General features: G+C 40.8%; 1 protein-coding gene across 7 annotated transcripts in view; it reads left to right on the top strand.

The window, feature by feature from the left end:
- Positions 1 to 2,822: 2,822 nt before the first annotated feature.
- CD200 (CD200 molecule) overlaps positions 2,823 to 24,240 on the top strand; it is a 31,754-nt gene continuing 10,336 nt past the window's right edge. Inside the window, exons 1-6 of one of the 7 annotated variants that reach the window (XM_006155127.3) lie at positions 2,824 to 3,101; positions 12,756 to 12,837; positions 16,115 to 16,441; positions 19,771 to 20,043; positions 20,572 to 20,646; positions 22,284 to 22,391. In XM_006155127.3, coding sequence (XP_006155189.1) covers positions 3,090 to 3,101; positions 12,756 to 12,837; positions 16,115 to 16,441; positions 19,771 to 20,043; positions 20,572 to 20,646; positions 22,284 to 22,391 — 877 coding nt within the window. In that variant the 5' untranslated portion in view covers positions 2,824 to 3,089. Of the gene's footprint in view, positions 3,102 to 12,755; positions 12,838 to 16,114; positions 16,442 to 19,770; positions 20,044 to 20,571; positions 20,647 to 22,283; positions 22,392 to 24,240 lie in introns of all 7 variants that reach the window. The other 6 variants (XM_006155126.3, XM_027774461.1, XM_006155128.3 and 3 more) reach the window with 6 other exon arrangements.

The raw sequence follows: 24,240 nt of genomic DNA, 5'->3' as shown, positions 1-24,240 counted from the left end.
AAAGAGAAATAATGTGTGAATAGTAGAGAGAGAGTGTTTTTGACAAGGTTTCACCATGCTGCAATCCTGCTTTAGGTGCGCCTCTCGGGCTCCTTTATGTTGGCTCAGGAGCCAAACCTGGGCTGCCCTCTCTGCCTCAGTGGTGCAGCGGCACACTGGCACCTGGGCCACCGCAGCTGGGTCTGCCTTTAGTTTATTATATCCTCTTTTTCATTTTCTTAAATTCATTGTTTGCTCCTTTTGCTCCACTTTGATACCTGGTAAATATAACTAAGAGGATATATTAATTGAGTACTCTTTTAAATTTGTCCAATATTGTCAATATCATTTTTTCCTTTTTTTTGGAAGTCATTATATAAATTAGCAAATTTCTTCTTTTCCAAAGAATTTTTTAAGAGGTTTTTGCCTTAAGGTGCATCCGCTTGTTGGAGAGTGAGAGAGACACAGACAGTGAGAAGGTAAGTGAGAAATCAGCCTCCAGGGAGGATGGCCATGCGGCAGTCCCTTCTCTATTCTCCTCCCAGCATCTTGGGCACACATGCAAATGCACCTGGCATGATTTCAAAGCCACTGGGTCTGGGACTCAAACCATGGTTGGCCTCCTGCAATGTAACTGCTATGCCATCTGCTGGCCCCTTTAAAAAAAATATATACACACACACACTCACACACACACACACACACACACACACACACACATATATATATATATATATATAAAAACAGAGATTTTTGCTTTAGGGTGCATGACCTCTCTGGAGAGACAGAGAGACAGAAAGCAAGAAATCACTCCCCAAGGAAGATGCCCATACCACAGTCCTTTCTCTTCCATTCTCTTCTTGGGATCTTGAGCATGCACACACATGTGTCTAGGCTGAGTTTTAAGCTACTAGATCTGGGATTTGAACTCCAATTTGGAAGACAAATGTCCATTAGCAGTCAAATAGGTAAATAAATGTGGTGTACAGTGTTTCTAGAACAGGATACGACACAGCAGTGAGAAGGAAAGAACTATACAATTACAGGCACTATCATGGACACAGTTTTTCAAATTGACTACTGAGTAAAAGAACCCAGGCACGAATGAAGACAGGCTCTTTGATCCATTTATGTAAAGTTTAAAAACAGACTAACTAGTCTACGGTGTTAGAAGTAGGAGAATGGTGGGACCAGCAGTTAGCGTAATGGCTCTGTCACTGGACTCCCAGTAGTGGACCACGGTTCGAGCCCTGGACCCAGTGGCTTAAACTCATGCCGGGTGTGTTTGTGCATGCCAAAGATTCTGAGAGGATAGAAGAGAAGGGATTGTGGCGTGGCCATCCTCCCTGGAGGTGATTTCTCACTTTCTGTCTCTCTGTCTCTCTCTGTCTTTATGGTGAGCGCACACACCCTATAGCAAAAACCTTTCCCCCTGCCCCCCCCCCAAAAAAAAGTAGGTGAGTGGTTACTCAGGGTAGGAATATGGTAGCAACAGAAATAGCAGGCAAATAGGTTAGAATAAGTTCTAGGGAGCTAAGAATGTTCAATCTTTCTGATGTGGGTTGTGGCTACATGTTTACTCTAGGACAACTGAAGTTGTTTACTTGAGACATTATGCATTTTCTTCTATAGGTACATTCACTAAAATCAAGTTTAAAAAATGTTCCAGTGGAGCAATTTTCATAAACCACAAAATGTAATTAAAGTTATTTTGCTTCAGTACTTCAAAATATTAACTTACTGCCTTCTTGCATTCAGCTTTGCCTTGAAACATTTACCACCATTTGATTCTTTCCCCATTGTATCTGACCTTCCATTTTTGAAATTTAGCGTTTTCTTCTTGATTTCCTTAATTGGATCTTAATTTTGCTATGTATATATCTATGACTCATATCCATTAAATATGTACTCCTTTTTGTACATCGCTCAAACGTCAATAAAGAGACAGAGAGAGAGAACAAAGAGGAGGAGGAAATAGAGAAGAAGGAAGGGAAGGAGGAAGGAAGGGAGGTGAAAAAGGAAACAAGGGAGGGAGGAGAGAATGCAGGAAAGAGAGAGCTCTGTAATGCTTACAGTAAAAAGCTCCGTCCCAGCATCTTCTCAAAGGGTAATGATAACAAAATAGGAAAGTCTTCCAAAGGTAACATGTCATTTATCTCTTTGGCTTTCTTTTTCAAGTGCCAAGAACTCTGGAACTTGGTAAAATAAAAATATGCTCATCATTCATGCAAGTACAAGGAAACGCCTCAGTAAAGACTAAAGAACCGATCACATCGCCATGGGAAAAATTATTGTAGAATTGGTTGCTTGATTATGTAATTAGATTCTGGATTTAAAAACAATAAATATGTTTTTTTTTTAAGTGTCCACTGGTTAAATTCAACTCGAAAACATTTCCCATTTCAAATGCTAACGCAGCTATTTAAACAATTTTCCCACCGCCTACTCTTACTTCTTTTCCCAGCTCAGCTAACAGAAAAAAAATGGTGAAAATAATTTTTCCCTCTGCAACATTTTCTTGCTTTCCCCAGTCCCCACCTCTGAAAAAATAGTATCTGTAGACAGGCAAAAAGCAATGGTTATAAACGTCATCCATGAAGGATCTATTAAAGCTGTAAGTGGCCACACATGTTTAACTGTTTTTATTTATTTATTATTATTATTATTTAATTAGCTACAGGTCATGTATGCTAGAGAGAGAGGGAAAAAAAAAAACGTTGCCAGGGCTGGGACTCAAACTGCAGTCAGCGCCTTACCCACCCCACTCCCAGCGCCTTAACCATCACACTCCCATTGCTTTCCTCACTTTATGATAGTGTGCTAGCGGTGGGGAGGGGAGCTGGGGGGAGAGAAAGCGAACATAGGAGGGGAATCGGACTCAAACCGCGGTCTGCCGTGTGGGGATCCAGCGCCCTTAACCACCACACCACCTGCGGAGGGGCCTCGGTGCCTACGGCAGCAGCGTGGGGGGAGGGAGAGGTGACGTAACATTAGCCGTCCCTCCTCCCCACGCCTCTCTCTCGGTAGAGCTGGAAGCGCACAGCCTAGCCCTTGCGAACCACCGAGGCTTTCCTGCAGTCCTCGGCCGCCGCGCGAGCCTGGGAGCGAGGATGGAGAGACGGGTGAGCTGGGCCAGGGAACGCGGAGAAAGGTGCCGGGTGGGCGAGGTCGAATTGGTGGCCCTGGGGCGGGCTGCTTGCGTAGCGCGCGGAGCCTCTGCTCGCCGTCTGCTTGGTGCGTGGCATTGATGCCAGTTTTCTGGAAAGATGATGCTACTAGGCGGGGGCTCAGGAGACGCGTCGCCCGCAGTCATTGTTTGTGAAGGGATGAACTGTCCCCGGTCGGGCTGATGGCTTGGCTTGCGGGCTTCCGCTCCCTAGGCGAGAAAGCACGACCTGAGTGCAGCTGCCCGAGGAGGGGCTGCGGAGTGCTGGATCCACCTCACGGATACCTAACGCCATGGTCGGGGTGCAGAATTCCAAGCTCACCCTCTCCTTCGGAGCCCCTTTGATGCTCCGCTGCTGTGGCTGCTGTCTCCTCTTGGCCTCGTCTGGGGAAGCCAGGAAGGATCAGTTCTTGAAGCTATAGCTACACTTGAGAAGGGAAATGCTCTGTGATCATGAGTCTGGGAAGGGTTAAAACAGGGTAGCGAGACAGACATATTGTTCATTCTGGACCTGTTTACAAAAAAAGCAAACCAAAAAACAAAAATGCGTTTTCATATACCCCATTAGTATGATTAGATGAAAAACCAGCCCCAATGAATGTCTTAAGATAATTTTTTTCATATATAGCTGATTGGCAAAACGGTACACATAGCCAGTTATTTCATTATTTTTCTGAACAAAGGAGAATGGTGTCCTGTGAGCTACTGGGGAGGGTGGGCTAGATACTCTTGGTCTTTGCTGCTCTCCTTCCAATAGGGAATTATGGCTCGATTTCACAAATGAAAAAACCAGGAGGAGAGGTTAATTTTTGCAAGTCTGTGTGAGTCTGTGTGATGGGATTGGGATTTGGCTTTAGAAACTTTCAGGGGAAGTGGTATGTATAGGGGCAGTGTACCTGTGGGGGCAATTGTCAGGGAAGACCCAGGCCTTGTAAACCTGGCCTTCTTGGCAGAGGTTGTAAGTGGATTTTGCTTTTATGATTGTACTTCTCATCCATGACTTATTGCTTAGTTTGGATTTTTTTTTTTTTGTTACCTAACACATATTGGCATTTATTACATCCAGGCACTGTACCAAATGCTTTAAATCTCTAATTCTCATAATAATCCTACAAAGTATCATCAGTTTTTATTTATTTATTTAATGGTAGAGAGCTTGTGTGCACATGAGTGAGATTTAGGCTCACTTGACAAGGTCTCATCACACCGCCATCCCCTTTCTCTGGTACTAACGCACTGCAGGATCCTGGCTTCCCACGCACTCCCAGCATATTTTCGAGCTGACGTAGCATCTGAACCAGCGGTCCACCCTATGGTTTCCAGCCTTGCAGGGCACCATAGTGGCTGGGTTAGAAACACTTATTTAGTACCATTTGTATTGGGCACTATTCTAGGAAGTTTATGTATACTACTTTACATATACTATTATTTATTTAGCCTTTTAAACCAGGAAGCTGAGAGAGGTAAACCTGAGAGAGGTAAAATGGCTAGTCTTCACTCAAACATTTAGCTCTTGTTTTAGGGCAAATTCAAATTGGCCAAGAGGATATTTTCTTAGCTATCAGCCAGCAATACATCCCGGGTTTCCTCCTTATAAAATATAAGTACTGCTGTTTTCAGTTATTCTGCATGGACTAGAGGAGAAAAATGTATCAAATAAAAATATGTGTATATTAAATAGCAAAACGTTTCTTCTGAGTCCCTTCGTCTCAATCACTATGTATTGTTTTTTGTTTTTGCTTTTTTTTTTTTTTGCCTGAGGGCATGTATGCTGGTCAGAGAGAGAGAGAGAGAGGGAGGGAGAGAAGAGGGAGAAAATACCTTCCCAATGGGGTGTGGTCATGCTGCAATCCCTTCTCCATTTCTCTATCTTGCCAGGATTTGGGCATACCGATATGTGTGTCCCCTGCCCCCCATGCTTTTCAAACTGTTGGGGCTGAGAACCAAGTGGGATCCGGCTCCCTTAACCACTAGGCCATGGAACCAGCCCATGTTTTTATTTAACACTGCTAATTTCCAGTTCACAAGTTTCTTCTCCCTCTCTCTTTTCTTTCCCTTCAGTTTTTTCTATAGGTCACATGTGTTTGCTGGAGAAAGACAGAGAGAAAGTGGGAAATCACTCCCCAGGGGGCACAGCCATGCAGTAGTTCCTTCTCCTCCATGCTTCCCTCAGGATTTGGGCTATACATGCACATGCACTTGGTGTGTTTTTCAAGTCACCTGGTCTGGGGTTCAAACTTCGAAGTCAGCCATGTGGGATTCAGCTGTTTTACCCACCATGCAGCCGGCTGGCCCTCCAACCTACAGTTTTGTGTTTTGGTTTGCATGTCCTCTCTCTCATCCTAAAACAGATTTTTTTTCTATATAAATCAATCAGTTTTACATTCCTCATAACAGGCCTGGATTTCTACATGAGAGGCATTACAGTTTTCAAGAAATGCCATGGGGCTGGCCCTGTGGCTTAGTAATTACTAGAGCCAGATCCTATATGGCTGACTGTACAGCTCAAACTCTGGCCTTGGTGACTTGAAGAACAAACTGGAGACGTGTGTGTGCCCCCTAAATCTCAACAGGATGGAAGAATCAAGTAAAAGTGACTGTAGTGTCACCATGCCCCATTGGGGGACTGCTTTCTTCTATCTCTGTCTCTCTGTCTCTGGCAATGCCCTCACCCAATGGCAAATTAAGAAAAAAACTTGGCATGAAATTGTAAGGCCAGTATCTGTCTCCACAACTGCCTCAGCTGAAAATAAAACAAGATGTGTTGTACACTGGCAACAAAGCCTAAGGAAATATTTGACCTGATTTTTTCTGACTTTCTTATATAGTTAAACAGAATACGGCAGTCTTGGTAATACTGAGAAAAGTATCAAATTGTCCCCAGGGTACTTCAAAACCAAGACCTTTGTGAATGTGGCACCTGGGAGTGGAAGAGAAGAGGGGGCCAGGTCTTAAGGAGAAGGGCGTGTCTTTACAGACAGCTGTATCAGCTTTGACTTCATGGCCTTGGACCCGTGAAGACATGAGAAGGCATAGGACAAGCAATAAAAATACGTGCAAATGGTAATTCATCCTAGTGGCATGTGTGGATAGTACAGCTTTGTATTCGCAAGGTCTTAGGGATGTAAAGAAAAAGGAATTCATGCGACACAGATTAATATTATTATCCATGATGCCACCCCATGGGGTCGAGGTAGAAAGTCTGTGACTGAGCCTCGCCGCCTGAAGACAGAAGGTACTCAGGTATGGGCTGGCACTGGAGATGTGCCCGAGGGAAGTGACACATCATCCCTTGCAGGGCGTCCATCCGGAAGGACCTACCAGGAGCACTGACGGAGCCTGTAAGGAGATTCTACATCACTGGCAGTGAGTTTGGAAAAGAGCCCTTTCACGAAGAGCCCTTTCCAGTCTCTAGCATAGTGTTCAGGGCCAGGCCTTTGCCCACACCATGACAGCTCTGATGTTCACGGACTCAGCCACCTCCATGGTGCACGCTGGCTCCAGGAGAGCTGAGACAAGATGGTTCTAATGTTCATTACTTCACTGATTCCCAACCTACAGGTTCTAGCTAGGACAGCTGAAGCTTCTCTCCTTATAGCTATAACCATAGGAAAGACACCATCGATGATTACTGGGAAATATTCTACCCCAGCCTATGGAGGGACAAGGTTAGCAACTTCTCTTGCTAAAGGAAAGCAAGGTTATGTAATGAGAATGACATTTGTGATACACCTGTTGAATTAAATTGGTTTGTCACTTCCTCTCTAATATTTCCCCCATGAAATTTAGGTCATAGCAATTTCCCAACGGAAGAGGCATGATTTAAGCAGAATTAACAAGCTGGTATAACAGGAAAGAAAGAGGATATTAGAATGGGGGTGGCTCTCACTAAACAAGAAGAAGAAAGATAAATCCTTGTGGTAGATAAAGGAAGAGAATTTCAAATCCTTACAGACTCTGCTCTGCTATTCCCTGCTTCCAAGCCCTCTAAGGCCCTTAAAAAGGAAGGCTATCAGGGATCAGCAGTTGGTATAATGGCTATGTTGCCATGTAGTCGACTGCGGTTCAAGCCCCGGACCCGGTGGTTTAAACTCATGTCGGGCGCGTGTATGTGCGTGCCCAAGATCTGGAGAGGAGAATGGAGGAGAAGGGATTGTGGTGTGGCCATCCCCCCTGGGGAGTGATTTCTCACTTTCTGTTCCTCTGTTTTTCTGGCAAGCACATGTGCCCTATAGCAAAAACCTCTCAAAAAAAGAAGGCTGCCATAAGACAATAGAAATCCCATGGAAATGAAAAGGCACATGGAGATTCAGCTTAGAGTGTTGGGGACAATGAACTCTAGCAGGCAAGTCATTGTATCTAAAAGGAAGAGCAAAACAAGGCTTAGTTAAGGCAAACATTGAAAATGAGGTGATGAGATTCCCAGAGGTTGAATACCACCCTTTGACAATAACCCTGACCCTCAAAGAAAGGCCACTTAAGTGCTCATTGTCAAATACTTTAGAAATAAGCTTCCAGCAATAGTAGCAGAATATGGGGTAGAGCAGAGGCAGATTATAACATAAAATTCAGAACTGGAGGATGCCCATGCTGCGCTTATTGGGAAATTAGATTGGAGTAAAGAGAAAGTGGTCAGAATATCTTTCTTAAAAAGAATTTGGGTGGATATTGAGTTTCTTGTGGGACAGTGGGATAGGCCCAAAGAACTGCTACTCTATGGAAGAGCAGGCACATACTCTTAAATACCGTAGGAAACTAGAACGAAATAAGCAGTTACCTCAAACCAAACAAGCAACAGAATGTCCAAAATCCAGGACAATACAATCTGTGGAACAAAATTTTGGCTTCATTACTGGCAGGTCATGTTTTATTATTAATTTTTTTTTTCCACTGGGAAGAGAGAGGAAACAGACTGACCACCTGGAGTGGGGCTGGACCACATGGTGAACTTATAGGGAAGTGTCTCAGGATTTGGGCCATATGGTGGGCTATGTCAGGAAGAGACTTTCTTCTCTTGAGCTGGAAAACAATCTGGTGTGTTCAGGTATGGCACTTTTCCATTCCTGTACACGTCACCTTCCTTTTCCAGAATTTAAATACTCTGTGACCACAAGGCTGTGTGGAGTTGTCTGGAAGTCCGACAGGAACAACTGCCAGATTCAGTCCTATTAAGACTTGCTCAATTAAAACGCCACTCATTTAAAAAAAAAAAAAGTGATGGGCGGTGGTCAAAGGGAAAGGACCTTGTAGGCACAGGGGGACTAGGACTGAATCTGCTTGAAGCCCTAACAGTTCTGAAAGATCTAAGAAAGTGCTTCAGAGGACAGAAGGAGATCCCTGTATACTCAGATGACTCTAACCAGGCTTATAAAAGAGTGTCACCAATGTACAAGTGGGAGGAAGGAATTTCAAGTAGTAGGAATGCCTAAAGCAAAAATTCCAAGATAGGAAATTATGTGGTGCACTCAGAACTATACAAGGCCAGTTGGTATAGAGGGCATGTGGGAGTAAGCAATGGAAGATAGTTTGCAGGAATGGAAATACCAGCATCAGAACTTTGAAGTATTTTCTTCAGGCAGAAGGGACAATAGATGGTTTTTAAAGGGGTAGCAACTTGTACCAAGAGGAATTTAAGGAGATTTAACCTTTCAATGGTAGTACATAACCTAGACAGTGAACTTCTCAGGTTGGGAATCCTATCTGCCTTCTCTACTACTGCTTCCAAAACACATAAGCTAAGCTTAGCATGAAGTTGAACCCAAAAGATAGGAGTAAGTGAGACTAAATGAAAAAGAAACATGAGAAAAGTTCAGGTAGAAGACAAGAAAGACTATTGTAAAATCACCCAGCAGGAAGAGCTGAGACTAGGTTAGCAAAGGGAAAGTTTCACCTGGCAAAATCTCTTCTGTATACACTTCGAGTATCTCTTATCCAAAAGGCTCAGGACAAGAAGTATTTTGGATTTGGGATTTTTTTTAAAACATTGGAATATGTGTGTATACATAATGAGAAGTCTTGGGGACGGGACTCAGTCTAAACATGAAATTAATTTATGTTTCACATACACCCATACATACAGCCGGATGGTAATTTTATACAGTATTTTTTGTATTACAGAATTTTGAGTGCAAATCATCAAGAAGGTCAGGTGTGGAATTTCCCACTCGTGGCATCACTGGGGCTCAACAAGTTTCAGGTTTTTGGAGCATTTAGGTTTTCAAATTAGGCATGCTCAACCTATAGTGACTAGTGCTCTGTATGGGGAGAGGGAGATTCTAAAGTCCAGGATGACATTCGTGCTTGGGAGATAAAAAGTCCAAAAGAGAAGTCGTTTCAGTAAAATGATGATGAATTCGGTATTATTTATAAACTTATTCATTTTATTCATTCAGCTGAGACCAGGAAAGAGCCTGGTGGTTTCAAGGCATTGACAGGAGGGTGATAGAGTTTGGTGTGCAAGAAGAGCACAGCGACATAAGGTCAGAGAGCGTGTAGTTGCTCAATTTCATGCAGCAGGCAACAGGAGCCTAGAACTCTGGTTCTGCTGAGCTATTGGGTAGGAGATGCTTAACCACTATTAGTAGAATGTCTTGACAGTTACTCAATGGCTTTCAAAGATTGTTTGACTCTGTGTAAATCTAGTTAAATGCTTTAGATACTGATATGGTTTGAGTCCTCTCCCGCAAATGTAACTATAACGTGAATCCAGTGTGTCAGTATTGGAAGGTGGAGTCTAGTGGGTGGTTTGGGAAACATGGGAGATAGATCCTTGGTGAGTAATTAATGTGGGTTCCTTGGAAGGAGTGAATTCTCACACATCGGTTCTTGAGAGAGTGGGTAGATATAAAAGCAAGTTAGCTGTTCATAGATGCCCCTGTCTTTGCTTGCCTGCCTTTTTCTTTCTGTGTGTTTTGGCCTACACAAAAGGCCAGCCACATGCTGGCCTCATGCTCGTGATTATTCCAGCTGTCAGAATCGTGAGCCAAATCAACCTCCCTTCTCCATAAACCCTTGTCTTAGGTACTTCTGTTACAACAATACAATAATAGATTGGGACTAGCAGTTAGCATAATGGCTATGTCACTGGATTCCCATGTAGTCGACCACGGTTCACGTCCTGGACCCAATGGCTTAAAACTCATGCTGGGCGCATGTGCGTGTGTGCCCAAGATCTCAGGAGGAGAATAGAGGAGAAGGGATTGTGGCATGGCCATCCCCCCTGGGGGGTGATTTCTCACTTTCTCTCTCTGTCTGTCTGGTGAGCGCATGCGCCCTATGGCAAAAAACCTCTCAAAAAAAAATATATATATATAATAGATTAAGACAGATAATCAACCTCAAACTAAATTTAGCATATTGTTTTAAGGGCAATGAAGCAGAAACTGCCATGTTCAGTGACAGTTTGCTACTCTTTCATGGTAGAGATTTGGTCATAGGCAGTAACAGCATGATTTTATATTTATGTGTCAAAATTTAAAAATTTTGAAACCATCAAATCTTTATATAGAGATGGTTTTTTGAGCTCTGGAGCTGCCACTTGTTAGCTGTGTGAACTTGGGCAAATTATTTAAGTTCTCTGTGCCTCATAATCTTCACCTTGAAAATGGTGATCATAATAGTCTCTTTTAAACATATTTATATGAAATATTAGATTAAATAGTTCATGTCAAGGTCAGCAGGTGGCGTGGTAGTTGGGGGTGCTGGACTCCTACATGGCCAACCGTAGTTCGAGTTCTGGACCTGGTGGCTTGCTTTTTCACTTTCTCTCTCTCTCCCCACCCCTCTCTGGTCAAATTAAAATACATACATAAATAAAGTTGAATAAAATAAATCTTAAAAAAAAAAGATTAAATAGTTCATAGTTCATGTCAAGTGCTGAGGATGGTATTTGGCACAGAATAAATACTCAGTAAATGTTAGTATTCTCACTTATGATTTGGTCACCTTATACAAGATATAAATAACAGTATTATTTTTGTTTATGGTCTGGTGTATAATTTTAGAGTTATTGATTTAATTTTATTTACTCGTTATAATTTATTTTCATTTGACCAGAGAAAGAAAGACATACAGAGAGAAGGAAAGTGAGAAAGCAAACCACCAGGTCTGGGACTCAAATGGTGGCCAGCCATGTGGGAGTGTTCAGTGCTTTAGCCACCGTGCCACCTGCTGGCCCCAATCTGGTGTATTTTTTATTCTACTAAAATATTTTTTGTTCTCTGGCCTTTCAAATCAGTCAAGTACTCACAGACTTAGAGGAAGAATACCTCTACAGGAAAGCAGAAGAAGCTTTTTAGTTTCAGAAGTCAAAATTTTGTAGTAGTAAGAACCTAGGCATTTGAGTTTCAAAAGCCTAAATGGTAAAAGACCAAAGAGGTGCCGGAAGGAGTAGGCTGGAGGAATGTAGGGTGACGGGATAACGAACCTCTCTGACCCTAGAGGAGATAAACATTTTCTAGGCTGCTGGAGTGAAGAGGGGCTGACTGATGTCTACCCTCAGATACCTCTGTCCAGCCCCCAGGAGTAGGGAGTTGAGGAGAGTGGAAAATGGAACCCAAAGATAGGTGTTGAAATCCAGGAAAAGAATGAACTGGGACCAACCTTGTAGCTGACTGGTTAGAGGAGCTGGATCCCACATGGTTGACCGCAGTTCAAATGCTGGCCTGGCAGCTTAAAAAACATGCAGGGTGTGTGTGTATGTGTGTGCACACATGTGTGTGCCCAAAATCCCAAGAGGAGAATGGAGGAGAAGGGACTATGGTGTGGCAATCCTCCTGGGGGGCGATTTGTTACTTCTTTGTCTCTCTGGTGAATACACTATGTGCAAAAATAATAATAATAATAATAATAATCTATTAAAGAAAAATACAGAAAAAAAACTACATTCGTTCATATCTAAGTGACAGACAAATATAGGAAAACGTTGCACCCTGGCCTGCACCCCACAGAATGAATCTATGTAGACCAAGTGAACGTCTCTGGGGCTAATGCAGAGAAAATACCCTATCTGTTCTCTGCCTTTTCATTTTGTATCAAGATGGTGCCCAAAATAACATTCCTTTAAATACCACCGTGACTTGTAAGAAGGCCAAGGATCTGCCCAAACACATGAAAATATCGCAATGAGGAAAAAAAGGAAAAAAGAAAAAAAGAAAAGCAGTACTGTCGTTTCAAAGGCGTTTGCAGGAAAATCTGCCTCAAGAAAATTTAAGACAGTCACTTCTGAAAAGTGGTTACTTCCTGAGTTACATTTGTAATATTGGGAGATATGGAGTATTTGGGAAGTGGATACTGTTGGACGTTTGTGTTCTCTTCTGTATTTATTTAAGCAGTTCATTTTCCCCAGTGTGACAGTAGGGGCTTTAGGAGCAAGGTTCTAAATTGCTAGGAATTGCTATTATAAAGAAACCACGCTGCTGATTTTTCCTCCCCGTATCCTGAGCATGCTCTGTTATTTCTTCCATTTATAGCCTCTGGTTCTGCTTTCACAAAAACCAAAGTTCTCTGGTGGGTAAAAATTGAGCTGCAGCCTTCCCTGAACAGTGATTAAGCTGCAGTTTCCGTGGCTTTGTCCAAATCCCCATTTCTATACTTTGCTTTCTGTCTTCAGGTGTTGAGGAGGCCCTTCTGTCATCTCTCTACCTACAGCCTGATTTGGGGCATGACCACAGTGGTGCTGTGCACAGCACAAGGTAAACGCTCGCTTTCCCGGCACGGAGTGCAAACCCAGTTTCTGGGGTGGTCGCCGTTGGCCACTGTTGTTCGTGCTGTGCTAGTTCCATGTGCCTGCATGAATTATGTAAACATGCTATTTGCTTGGAGGGGTGGGAGTGGTTCTTTCCGCTTTCCACATTTTTGTTTTCAGCAGTACACTGTGATATTTAGAAACCATTTCCGTAGATGAACCAGACTCAGGAAAAATATCCTTTCTAGAGGAAAATGTCCCTTTTTATTTTTTTGGTACCTACTGACTTAGAACAGTTTTAAAAATCATTGTTTTTTTGTGTGTGTGTTTGGTAAGGATATGGGACTTCATGGGGGGACAGTGTGAATAGCAGATGAAGGTTTTTTGGAAGATAACCTGGCAATAAGCCTTCAAATTGGGTGCTCCCCCTTTTTACAGGAAAACAGAGAGACTAATGAAGTAGAGTATGTAGGTTAACATTCCGGTTGGATGAAAACTGAGCCTGTGCCATCCACTTGGGTGTGGAATTTCTCAGTCCTTTCACCTCACCTGTGTCCCATGGGAGGTCCCCCTTCACCTTGCTGCTGGCCCTTTTGTCACTTTAAGTGTGATGTTGGTACCTGAGCTCCACAGACTGGGGAATGCTTATGAAGGGTGGGAGGGCTTCACACTCTTTTTCAACCTTGGTTCGCAATATCCATCAAGGTTTTACAAATAGGTCATCTAAATGAAATCCCACACAACCAGCAAAGAATTTCAGACTTTCCAGTAAATGATTTCTTCCATGGTCAAAAAAAGAAAAAAAAAAATTGCCCAAAGGTTGAACTCTAGTTTTTGTTCCTTTTCTACTCTATGTTCTAAAAGCAACAATTTCCTCAAATGTCTACTCTGCAAAATTTCAACAAGATGCAGGAAATATCAACCCCAACAATTCGTATTGCCTCCCAGAATGTTTTTTCACATCTTCCCAGAGCATACATCATTAGCTCTCTAATTACGCGACACCCAGAAGTTCCAATTCACATTTACGGCTGTGCCTGTCTTTTGCCCTTCATACGGTTGGGGAGTTGTTTATTTATATAACTCTCATTTTTTTTTTCTACTTACGCTTGTTAAAATTTTATCTATGAGTCCTAAAAAAATTAATTATGGTGTTTTTGATCAAGTCTGAATTTTGCATACAATATAGTTAATTAGTGCTTGTTTATTAACTCACTCCTATTTTTTGGAGGAGGTAATAGAAGATTTGAAAGTAAGCTTGCATTCATTTTTCAATCTCTCTTATTTCCTAATTAATGTAGTTGGGATTAAATACAACCTTGTAAGAACTGTTTTACCCATGTCTATAGATTTTAACGAAGCATGCTATCAATATCAGTCAGTTAAAATAATTTATGATTTCCAGTCCAAACTAAAGAGTGAAAAGAAATGTGTAAATTTCTAATTCTGTTATATTGTGGAGAGTGTTCAAAGCCATAGGGTAGCATTCCATAGCCTATTTTAAACTGACTTTTAGGTACTGTTTCATGTGTGTTTTGAAAAGATTGTATATTTTCTCTTTGAGTAAACTGTGTGTGCATAAGGTACATATATTGTACCTATATAAATGTATGAAGATTTGTATTAAATGTAAAGTATATATAAATATATACACATAAATATATAGTTTTTCAAATTTTCTATATCCTTACATTTTACTTTTTCACTTTAATGTTGTTTAAATATATGGAATTGAAGATTTAGAGAGAAGCATAGAAAACTCTTCCATAGTGACTATGGGTTTACAAATTTTTCTTTGTAATTCCATTAGTTTTTGCTTTATGTATTTCAAATTCATGCTGTTATGAGGGTTCATAATTAATAAATCTTATTTCAGATTGCTCCTTTTATCATTTTGAGTAAAACTTTAATCCCTTCGCAGGGATTCTTGTCTTCTATTCTTTTTTCTCTCCTTTTAGAAGTCCCATTGGACTCATAAATATTTAAGTCTACTTGTTGAACTTTTAAAAAATCTCTTTCATATTCCTTTTCCTTTATGCCACATTTTGTAAGAATTCCATGGCCTTATCTTCCGACTTACTGATTTACTCTTCAGTGGTATCCATTCTCCTAAGTCAGCCAATCGGTTGACCTTTATTTTTCTCATTTTCTACAGCTCTAATTGAAACGATTTACAACATCAGCTTCTTATTAGACTCAGGCTATCACATTTATTTATGTCAAAGTGTTTATTGATCTAGGATATCATTATTCATTCGGTATAAACTCTTGTGTTTGTAGAGTTTATTGTTTCTCTTTCATGGTGCTTTCTCAAATGTCTGGCTATTTGTTATCATATTGAGATTTCTCATTAAATCATCTATCATAGTATGAGTAGCCAGCATTGGAGAGGGAAAGAAATTATTGCCATAGCATTCAGTGAAAATGAGGGATGTGTGAATTGTCATTGGGTGTCAAAGCTTCAAGATCTTCTCTGATACTGCCAAGCTCCTGTAGCTTTGTCCTGTGCATCTCTCTACCTTATCGTTCTTTTTTGTTTGTTTGTTTCAGTTTTGCTATACAGTGTATGTGCTCTCCAGAGAGAGAGAGAGAGGGAAGGTGAGAAATCACTCCCTGGGAGATGGCCACACCACAGTTCCTTCTCCACTCTACTCTTAGAATTTTAGAATTTTCAAGCTTCCAGGTCCAGAACTTGAACCACAGAGTGGGCCATGTGAGATCCAGCTGTTTTAACCTTCATGCCACCTGCTGGTTATCTACCTTATGTTCTATATTTCCACTTTCTGAAGCCAGACACCTCTGTGCTGCCCCCTTTCTTAGAAGACGAGAGAGAGAGAGAGAGAGAGAGAGAGAGAGAGAGAGAGATTATGTGAGGTGTATAGGACTACTCCATCTCCTTTTCTTAAATTGACACTCTGCTGCTTGTTCTTTTCTACCCTTGGCTTCTACCACTAGCTGATGCATCTGGTACTTTCCATCTTTAATCTCATTCTACCTACTTCCTAGTTTGTAGATATTCCTCACCATTTCTGGCTGCTAAGATTTTGTTTTCTTGTTTTTCTACTATGATATTCTATCTTTAAAGCTAAAACAAACACAGTTGAACCTACATTTTTGTAGCAACATTTTAGGATGTGAATGAATTTTGTTTTCTCCTATGCATGTTTTTCTCTATTTTTTCCATGGTTGACTTTGGACCTACATTTGTATTTATAATCAGGAAAATGTGCGCATGTGTGTGTCGTAAAGTTTTAAAATATATGTGTTCTTTTATGATTCCATAGTGGAAGTGGTGACCCAGGATGAAAGAGAACCACTGAACACACCTGCTTTCTTAAGATGTTCTCTGCAAAGTTCCCAGGAAGTCTTAAGTGTGACATGGCAGAAAAAGAAGGCTGTCAGCCCAGAAAACATGGTCACCTTCAGCAAGAACCATGGTGTTGTGATCCAGCCTGCCTATAAGGACAGAATCAATATCACCGAGCTGGGACTCCAAAACTCGACCATCACCTTCTGGAATACCACCCTGGAAGATGAGGGGTGTTACATGTGTCTCTTCAATACCTTTGGTTCTGGAAAGATCTCGGGAACATCCTGCCTCACCCTCTATGGTGAGTGTCTTTGAGAATACTTGTTTGTCTGTAAATACTATTTTCAGTAATATCTGGAACATAGTTGTAGTGCCAAGGACTTAATTTTGGGGAGTCTTAATCTCAGAAAGGTTCTTGAAGAGACAGCCTTCCACGTCCGCTTTAGCTGATTATGGTTTGGGGTGTCAATGCTTTAAAGTCTTCTTTGATACCAGCTTCCTATAGCCTTGTCCTGTGTATCTCTCTCCCTTACGTTATAGCTACAGTGGTTGTGGTTATTTGGAGAGTTCATGGGTTTGTACTGAGTTCTTATACTAGAGCTATCTTTCCTCTGAAGGATCCTGCTGTCATCAACAGTAAATGGAGGAAAATTGTGAGGACAACAAGTTCTTCATAAGCAGTGATACGATTCAGACCTGGCTTTGCCATTTGCAATCATGTGAGTCAAGAAAGGTCTTGTCTGCTCTGTACTCGGGTTTCTATATCTGGGCAATGTGTGAGAGAGACCATCTCTAGGATACCTTGAAGCTTCCCTCTTTTAGCCAGACTGGCTAACCTAGAGCTAGTTATGGTAGTCCTTTTCATTTTGCTTATAAGGACATGTGTAGCAGAGCCCCTTCATACTGAAATGATGCCAACTAGGGACATAACCGCATGGTCAGCATTATTTCGAAAGCCAAGAACTATAGTTAGAAGAGATTTCCTACTTCTTTTTATTCATTTATTTATTTTTTATTTATATTTAATCATTGTACATCTTTACAGCACACAAAATGTTTCTCCCTCAAGGGTGAATATAGTGCATATCAGTCAAATCATAGATATTACCGTGTATATTACCACCAACAAATAACTTTTCATTTTTGCTTCTGTTCATTTTTTTTCCTCCTGATCCCTTTTCTTCCTCCCCTTGTTACCCATACCCTTCCGCACTGTCTCTAGCATCTGCAGTTGCCCTCCCTGCTATTGTATCTTCCAGTCTTTCAGTTTCTTCCATAGAGTGCAGACATTTGGTGTACATTAAGCAGAGACATACAATGCCTGTCTTGCATAGTCTGGCTTTCTTCACTTAGCATTATTTGTTCATTGATAGATAGCTGAGCTGAAGTATTAGATGGTAGGAAAAAGAGATGAGAAAAAAAGGAATGGAAAACAACTGTAAATACCAGAGACAATGTGGAAGAAGGGTGGGAAGTGGCAGAGGTGAGAAATATGGGATATATATATACACACACACACACACACACACACACACATATATGAAATAAGAAATGGAAAATTATTTGTTGACAATAACATGTATGATTAAGCCACTATACAGTATATTCTGATATTCTGGATAGGAAATTGTGTTTTGTATGCTGTGATGATGTTCAGAGAATAAATGTAAAATAAATAAAAATTTTTTAAAGGTGTAAGGAATTAGAATATGGCATACTTGGTGGTAGTTTCAGGAGAGAGCAGACAAACTTAGGGTTATTAGGAATATTAAAGTGAGAGTTTGCACATCCAAGGATATTGGCCATGGGGGAAAAGAAAGTTCAGTAGCTAGGAATCTAAGGGAAATGCAGTAACAATATCAAATTATTTCACTTATTTTGCCTCTAATGGGTTATTGCTGCAGACTCTCATGTCAGGCTTTCTTTGTTATTTCCACTTTTGTACTCACTTTATATTTGTCTGTTTATTATTTGATTCTCTTTTTCCCTTCCTCTCCCCTCCTCCTTCTCTTCTTTCTTTCCTTTCTTCCTTATATCCCTTTTTTTCTTCTTCTTTCTTTTTAAATTTGTCAGAATATACATGCACTCACAAGAGAGAGAGAGAAAGTAAGAAAGCACTTCCAATGAAGGATGGTTACACTGTAGTCCTTTTTTCTCTATTTCTTTCTTCTTTGGGGATTTTTGGGCACACACATGTACCCTGCTGTTTTTCAAGCTGCCAGGTCTGGATCTTGAATCACATTTGGCCATGTGGGATCCAGCCACCTTAACCACCATGCCACTGGCTCATCCTCCTAGGTCCTATTTCTCTCATTCATTTCTTTTTCTCCTCTCCTTCTTTTCACTCATCTTTCTTTTGCCAATTCCCCTCTTCTTTACCTATAATATTTTATATTATTTTGCCCCTGGAAACCAGACTCTTCTGAGTCTTCTAACTAGCAATATTGTTCTCTTTCACATTGACCCTTTTTAGCCACATCTTGTAGGTTTTATCTAAGCCATTCTTTAATCCATCAGAGGACCTTGACATTCAGTTTAGCCACTCTAACCATATTCACCTTCCTTTCTTTTTATCTCTCTTCCTCCAGTGCTCATTAGTGTTGGTAGTCTGGACACTCCTTAGACACAGGCCCAGTCTAGAGCTTCACTTCCTCCAGCCTACGGCCATCCACCCGTTTGCTTGTGGGAGATAAACTATGTTCTAACAACAATGAACTTATTAATCAGTTGGTATTTTAAAATCAACAGGACAGGTAGCCTGAAAATAATGTCTTTTACTTAGAAGCTAGTTATGTTCTCTTAACTCCATCAGGTGATCTCCAAAGTTTTTCCAACAGTCATTCTTAAAATGTTCTGGCTATTGGCAATGAATTCCTTTTCTAAAAAAGAAATATTAAATTTTATTTATTTATCATTATTTTAATTTGCTATAGGGCATATGTGCTCACCAAAGAAAGAGAGAGAGGCATTGAGAAAGCAAGACACCAAGTCTGGGACTCAAACCACAGTCAGTCATGTGGCCTCCACTTGCTGGCCCCCATTGGCAATGAATTCTTAATTTATGTACTCTGTAAATCTTCCAGAGATCTTTCAGTTCTCCTCTGTGCATCTCATTCATTGGTCCTGATCCAAGCAGAAAATGAGTCTCTAAGTAGCAGTCCTTCTAGGGCCTCTCTGTTCTGATTACAAAATCATGCTTGTGATAGGTCAGGCTGTATGTACAGAGGTACTAGTTGGAGGTTATCGAGAAGCTATTTGAGAAGAGTATTCAGAAAAAGGAAGAGATACACATGGCCCATGGACTAAGAAAATAGAATAATTAGAATTTAGATTACTTAGGAGAGGACTGTCATTTGACTTCTTAATACCCACTGTCAGTCCAGCTAATTCTGCTAGAGAGAGGATCTTTCTCATCACAGGTTTGTACTAGAGCAGTCTGCATTCTTCCGCTCAGAAAAGTAGACCCACGAAGAACTAGGAAGGTCTCCGTGTGGGAGGATGTGCTTCCTTGTCTTCCCCCTCCTGTCTTTCTGTAGGGATCTCTCTCTCTCTCTTCTCTCTCTGAGGAGAACATGAGCTCAAACTGATCAGGTACCTAACTGATGGAGATTATACTTTTTATTGTCCCAGTACAGCCCACAGTATTCCTTCACTACAAATTCTTTGAAGATCACCTAAATATCACTTGCTCTGCCACTGCTCGCCCACCCCCAGTACTCTCCTGGAAGGTTGCGGTGTCAGGGATTGACAACAGTACTGAGAGTCTGTTAAACCCAAATGGGACCACGTCTGTCACCAGCACCCTCTATGTCAAAGACCCCAAGAAACAGGTTGGGAAGGAGGTGATCTGCCAGGTGCTGCACCTGGGAAGTGTGACCAACTTCAAGCAAACCCTGAGCAAAGGTAAGAAAACAAGAACAAAGACAGTTGTGGTTGCATTTGTTCACACACACCTGGAAGCTGGTGAATTTCCTACTGAGAATCCTAGTCTTTTAGCAAAGGGATTAATTATGGAGACAATAGAGTAAGTAAGGGAAAGAAAACAGTTGAGGAAGCAAACAATTCTACTTGGTTAAATGTGATACATTGCCCACATATGCCAGACGTTGGGGTGAATGAAGAAAAAGCAATGAGCAAAACTCAGTCTCTGAACTTAGAGAGCTTCAGGTCTGCGAGGCAATGCACCGAAGTGTCTGGGAGACTGTGAAATTGTGTATGAAGTGTTTCAGTAAGAAAGCGACAGTGCAGCACGGGAAGAGTAAAGGTGGGGGAGGAAGGGCATGAGCTCAGACTAGGGGGGATCAGGAAGACTTCCTGGAAGAAGTGACATCTATGATGAAACCTCTGTGTAGTTTATACTGTGAGGAAGGGGCCAATCTGAAGTGTCTTTGTGATCACTTTTAAAATAATTAACTGCTCTCTCCCATCTAGACTCCTTCTGCTCTCTTGTGTTTCTCTCTCGACCACTGTTTCTGGGCCTCATAAGACAAGAGGAGAGCATAATGGGTGAGAATACAGGAAGCAGTGATTTTAGTGCACCCAGCATGTTTCAGGCCAACTGGGCCAAGGATTAGAACCGCAGTTGCATGTAGCTTCCAGCTTTGTAGTCCTGTATATTATTGCCTGGGCCACAGAGAATGGACTTCTATATAGTTTTGAAGCACTCATTCTGGATGAAGCCTCCTAAAAAATATTGTTGCTCTTTGTGGGGGGCATGTTTTGAACAATGGGACCTGGAAAACTTTTCCTACATATGCCTTGTTGATGCAATAGCCTGTAAGGAGCATCTGCAGGATTCTTAAGGTCCCTCAAAACCCAAATTAACAAGAGAGAGTGGATTGAAGTAAATCTGATAAAATAGGTGGAGACTGGTAAAGAGAGCCTCAGATGCAGTCAAGGCCAAGGGTAAATTCCCCTGAAAAATAAGAACTTGAAGAGGAGAAGAGGAACATTTATTATATTTTTTTCTTTTTTGGGGGGAGAGGTTTTTACTATAGGGCGTGTGCGCTCTCCAGAAAGACAGAGAGAGACAGAGAGACAGAAAGTGAGAAATCACCCCCCAAGGGGGATGGCCACATCGCAATCCCTTCTCTTTCATTCTCCTCTCAGGATTCTGAGCACGCACGCACACGCACTTGGCGTGAGTTTAAGCCACCAGGTCCAGGACTCAAACCATGGTTGACTACATGGGAGTCCAGCGACGTAGCCATTATGCCATCTGCTGGTCCCGAACATTTATTATATTTTCTATCAATGCTAGGTTTAACTTACATCTCTGATGATGTTTGTATATAATTTGTGTAACATTTGCTTACTCTGTGAACATTTGCTATAATTTTCCACTCTCAAAGCATTATACCAAGCACTCGAAGTATAGACATTCATCAAATCTCTGTCTGAAAGTGTCCAGTTATATTATGATATGACAAGTCCCATTATAGGGGAGTGAAGACAATGTTGGAAATTCTCAAATCAGGAAGCACTTCCTTTGCTTTGATATTACAGAGAGACACTGAGGATCTGATACTTGAATATTGAATGTTGAAAAGAGATTTAATGACAGAGACATAGAAGAAACGTGATAAAAACATTGAGATGGGTTACTTCTGAGGGTTAAGATTATGAGAGTCATATTTTTTTCTTTCGTATGTCTTTTTGTTTCCCAAAATTTTCTCCATAAACACATATGACTTTAGTGGAAAGTATGACAAAGAGTATGAGCTTTGGACTTAAGCCGATTTTTAACTAAGTCTTGGCTCTCCCATTTACTATAATTTCAAGCTGAACTTGCTTCCTCTGAGCCTTAATTTTTTGTTTGTTTTCATTTTAATCTGTTAGATAATAATACTAATAATGTCTAACTCTGGGGCTGTTTTGAACATTAAATGAGATAACACATTTAAAGCTCTTATTACTAATAACTGCATAAAGTATCCTCACTATCATATTATCTAAATGTGATAAAAACAATATGAAGTCATTAATATAGGCTTTAATATTTTGTGTGTATTTGAGGATAATTTTATTGAATGTTCAACTCTTGTAAAAACTCATCATAACTATTGATTTTTGATCGCTTTCTGCCTCAGCAGCAGTTTCCTTGTGTGACATCACTTTCCTTTTTGTCTCATCAATATCCACAGGCTTTTGGTTTTCAGTGCCACTATTGTTAAGCATTGTTTCCCTGGTAATTCTTCTGGTCTTAATCTCAATTTTATTATACTGGAAACGTCACCGGAACCAGGACCGAGGTAAGTCATCACAGGGAATGCAAGAACATGGACTTGAGTGACTTTTTTTTTTAAATGACAATTTGAGGTCAACTGAAGATATAAAGGGATGGCAATGGTGTGTTTTATTTCCAAACTGCATCAATGTTGAAGCTATTTTAAAATGCTTCAGAGACGTTTTCTTGGACACTAATTGCGACATTTCTGCTATTTGTTAAGCTAGATTGAAAAACAATTATTTTATACATTGACAGGGAATCAGGAAAATATTTACCTCGCCACAGTTGAATCATTTGATGGCAGAATCAAAGAAAGCTCTTTGGCAGCCCTGTGGGGTCCTCTTTCTCCCTTAATAAGAACAAGATCTCTTTTTACAGCATTCTACATGCCAGCTACCCATTGAAGATACTGTGACATTGCGTAGGATCCTTCCCCACGTAGTGCTTTTCATCTTATACACCCACGGTGCCTCAAGCACTATTAGCAACACACAGGTCATTCATGTTTACAGTAACGTCATGTCTTTCTACCTCTCTAGACTGTAATATCCTCTTTGTCCCTCGTGACATCTATCACAGTGTCTTATATGAGGGGAGGATCTTTAGAAAGTTCATGTAAAATGCTTGTAATGAAAAAACTGCGTGGTTTTCAAACATTTTTTGCACAAAAAAAATGAATTTGTACTTCAGTTCCATTTTCCATGAACTTATTAAAGACCCCTTGTATATCAGTTTCTCCATAAATGTTTATTTATTGAGTAAACAAGTGAAGAAAGGGATAAAAGATAGATTTTAAAGTAACTTTCAATGTCTTTCATTCTGTTGTAAATTCAGCTTCACATAAATGCCAAGTCGAAGATACCGTGAGGCTTTATAACATGAGCAACTCTATGTAAGTGAGCTATAGCTACAGAGAGAGAGCACTAAATCTTTGATTCCTAAAGATAGCACATGATTTATTAAAGTGGATGCAAAGCTGCTGTTTAATTTGTATATATGGGAATTTCATGGGGCAAAGAGTAATATAGAAATTTCCTTTCTCTTAGATGACTGAAGGGTAATAGTCAGGGGAGAAAAATTGTTGTCTTTGAGTGTTCTTTTCTTTTTTTTTTTTCCTTTCATTTTATGTTTCATAGACTCTGTCTCTCATGTTCTAGGATTTTTTAAAAAATTAATTATTTTGTAAAAACCCAATAAAAACACCGGATGATTTTTTAAATAATTATTTTATTTCATTTATTATCATCATTATTATTTGTTTAATTTTACCAGAGAGAGAGAAAGGGAAAGTAAGAAAGCAAGCCTCCAGGTCCAGGACTGGAACCATTGTTGCCTGTAGGGGAGTCCAGTGTTTTAAACATCATGCCACCTGCTGACCTCCAGATGAATTCTTACAAATTTACAAAACAAGCAATCTATTTTCAGTGTCAGTGGCCCCTTGGCAAAAGTACATAATGGTATTTGTCCTGTCTGGGAGAGGAGATTACAGATCAAATAACCTAATTGTACTTAATCCTAAATGCATAGAACGCATAAGCCAGCCACACAATGTCAAAGATAAAAATCTGCTTTTACTTTAGCAAAACTTTTCACTTTTAAATTTGGAAGCTGTGGGGCTAGCAGATAGAGCAGAGGTTAAGACATTTGGATCCTGCATAGCCAGTCGACTCTGTGGTTTGAGTCCCAGACTCAGAGCCTTGAAAAACATGCCAGATACATGTGTGTGCATACCCAAAATTCCAAGAGAATAGAGGAGAAGGGATTGCAGCGTGGCCATGGCCTGGAGGGTGATTTCTCATTTTCCCTCTCTCTCTCTCTCCAGAGAGTACATGCATGCCCTATATATATACACACACACACACACACACACA

Source organism: Tupaia chinensis, unplaced genomic scaffold, assembly GCF_000334495.1.
Source record: "Tupaia chinensis unplaced genomic scaffold, TupChi_1.0 Scaffold000437_1, whole genome shotgun sequence".
Classification (NCBI taxonomy): Eukaryota; Metazoa; Chordata; class Mammalia; order Scandentia; family Tupaiidae; genus Tupaia; species Tupaia belangeri.
The sequence above is the reverse complement of the archived record's forward strand: the minus strand, read 5'-3'. Positions and strand labels throughout refer to the sequence as shown.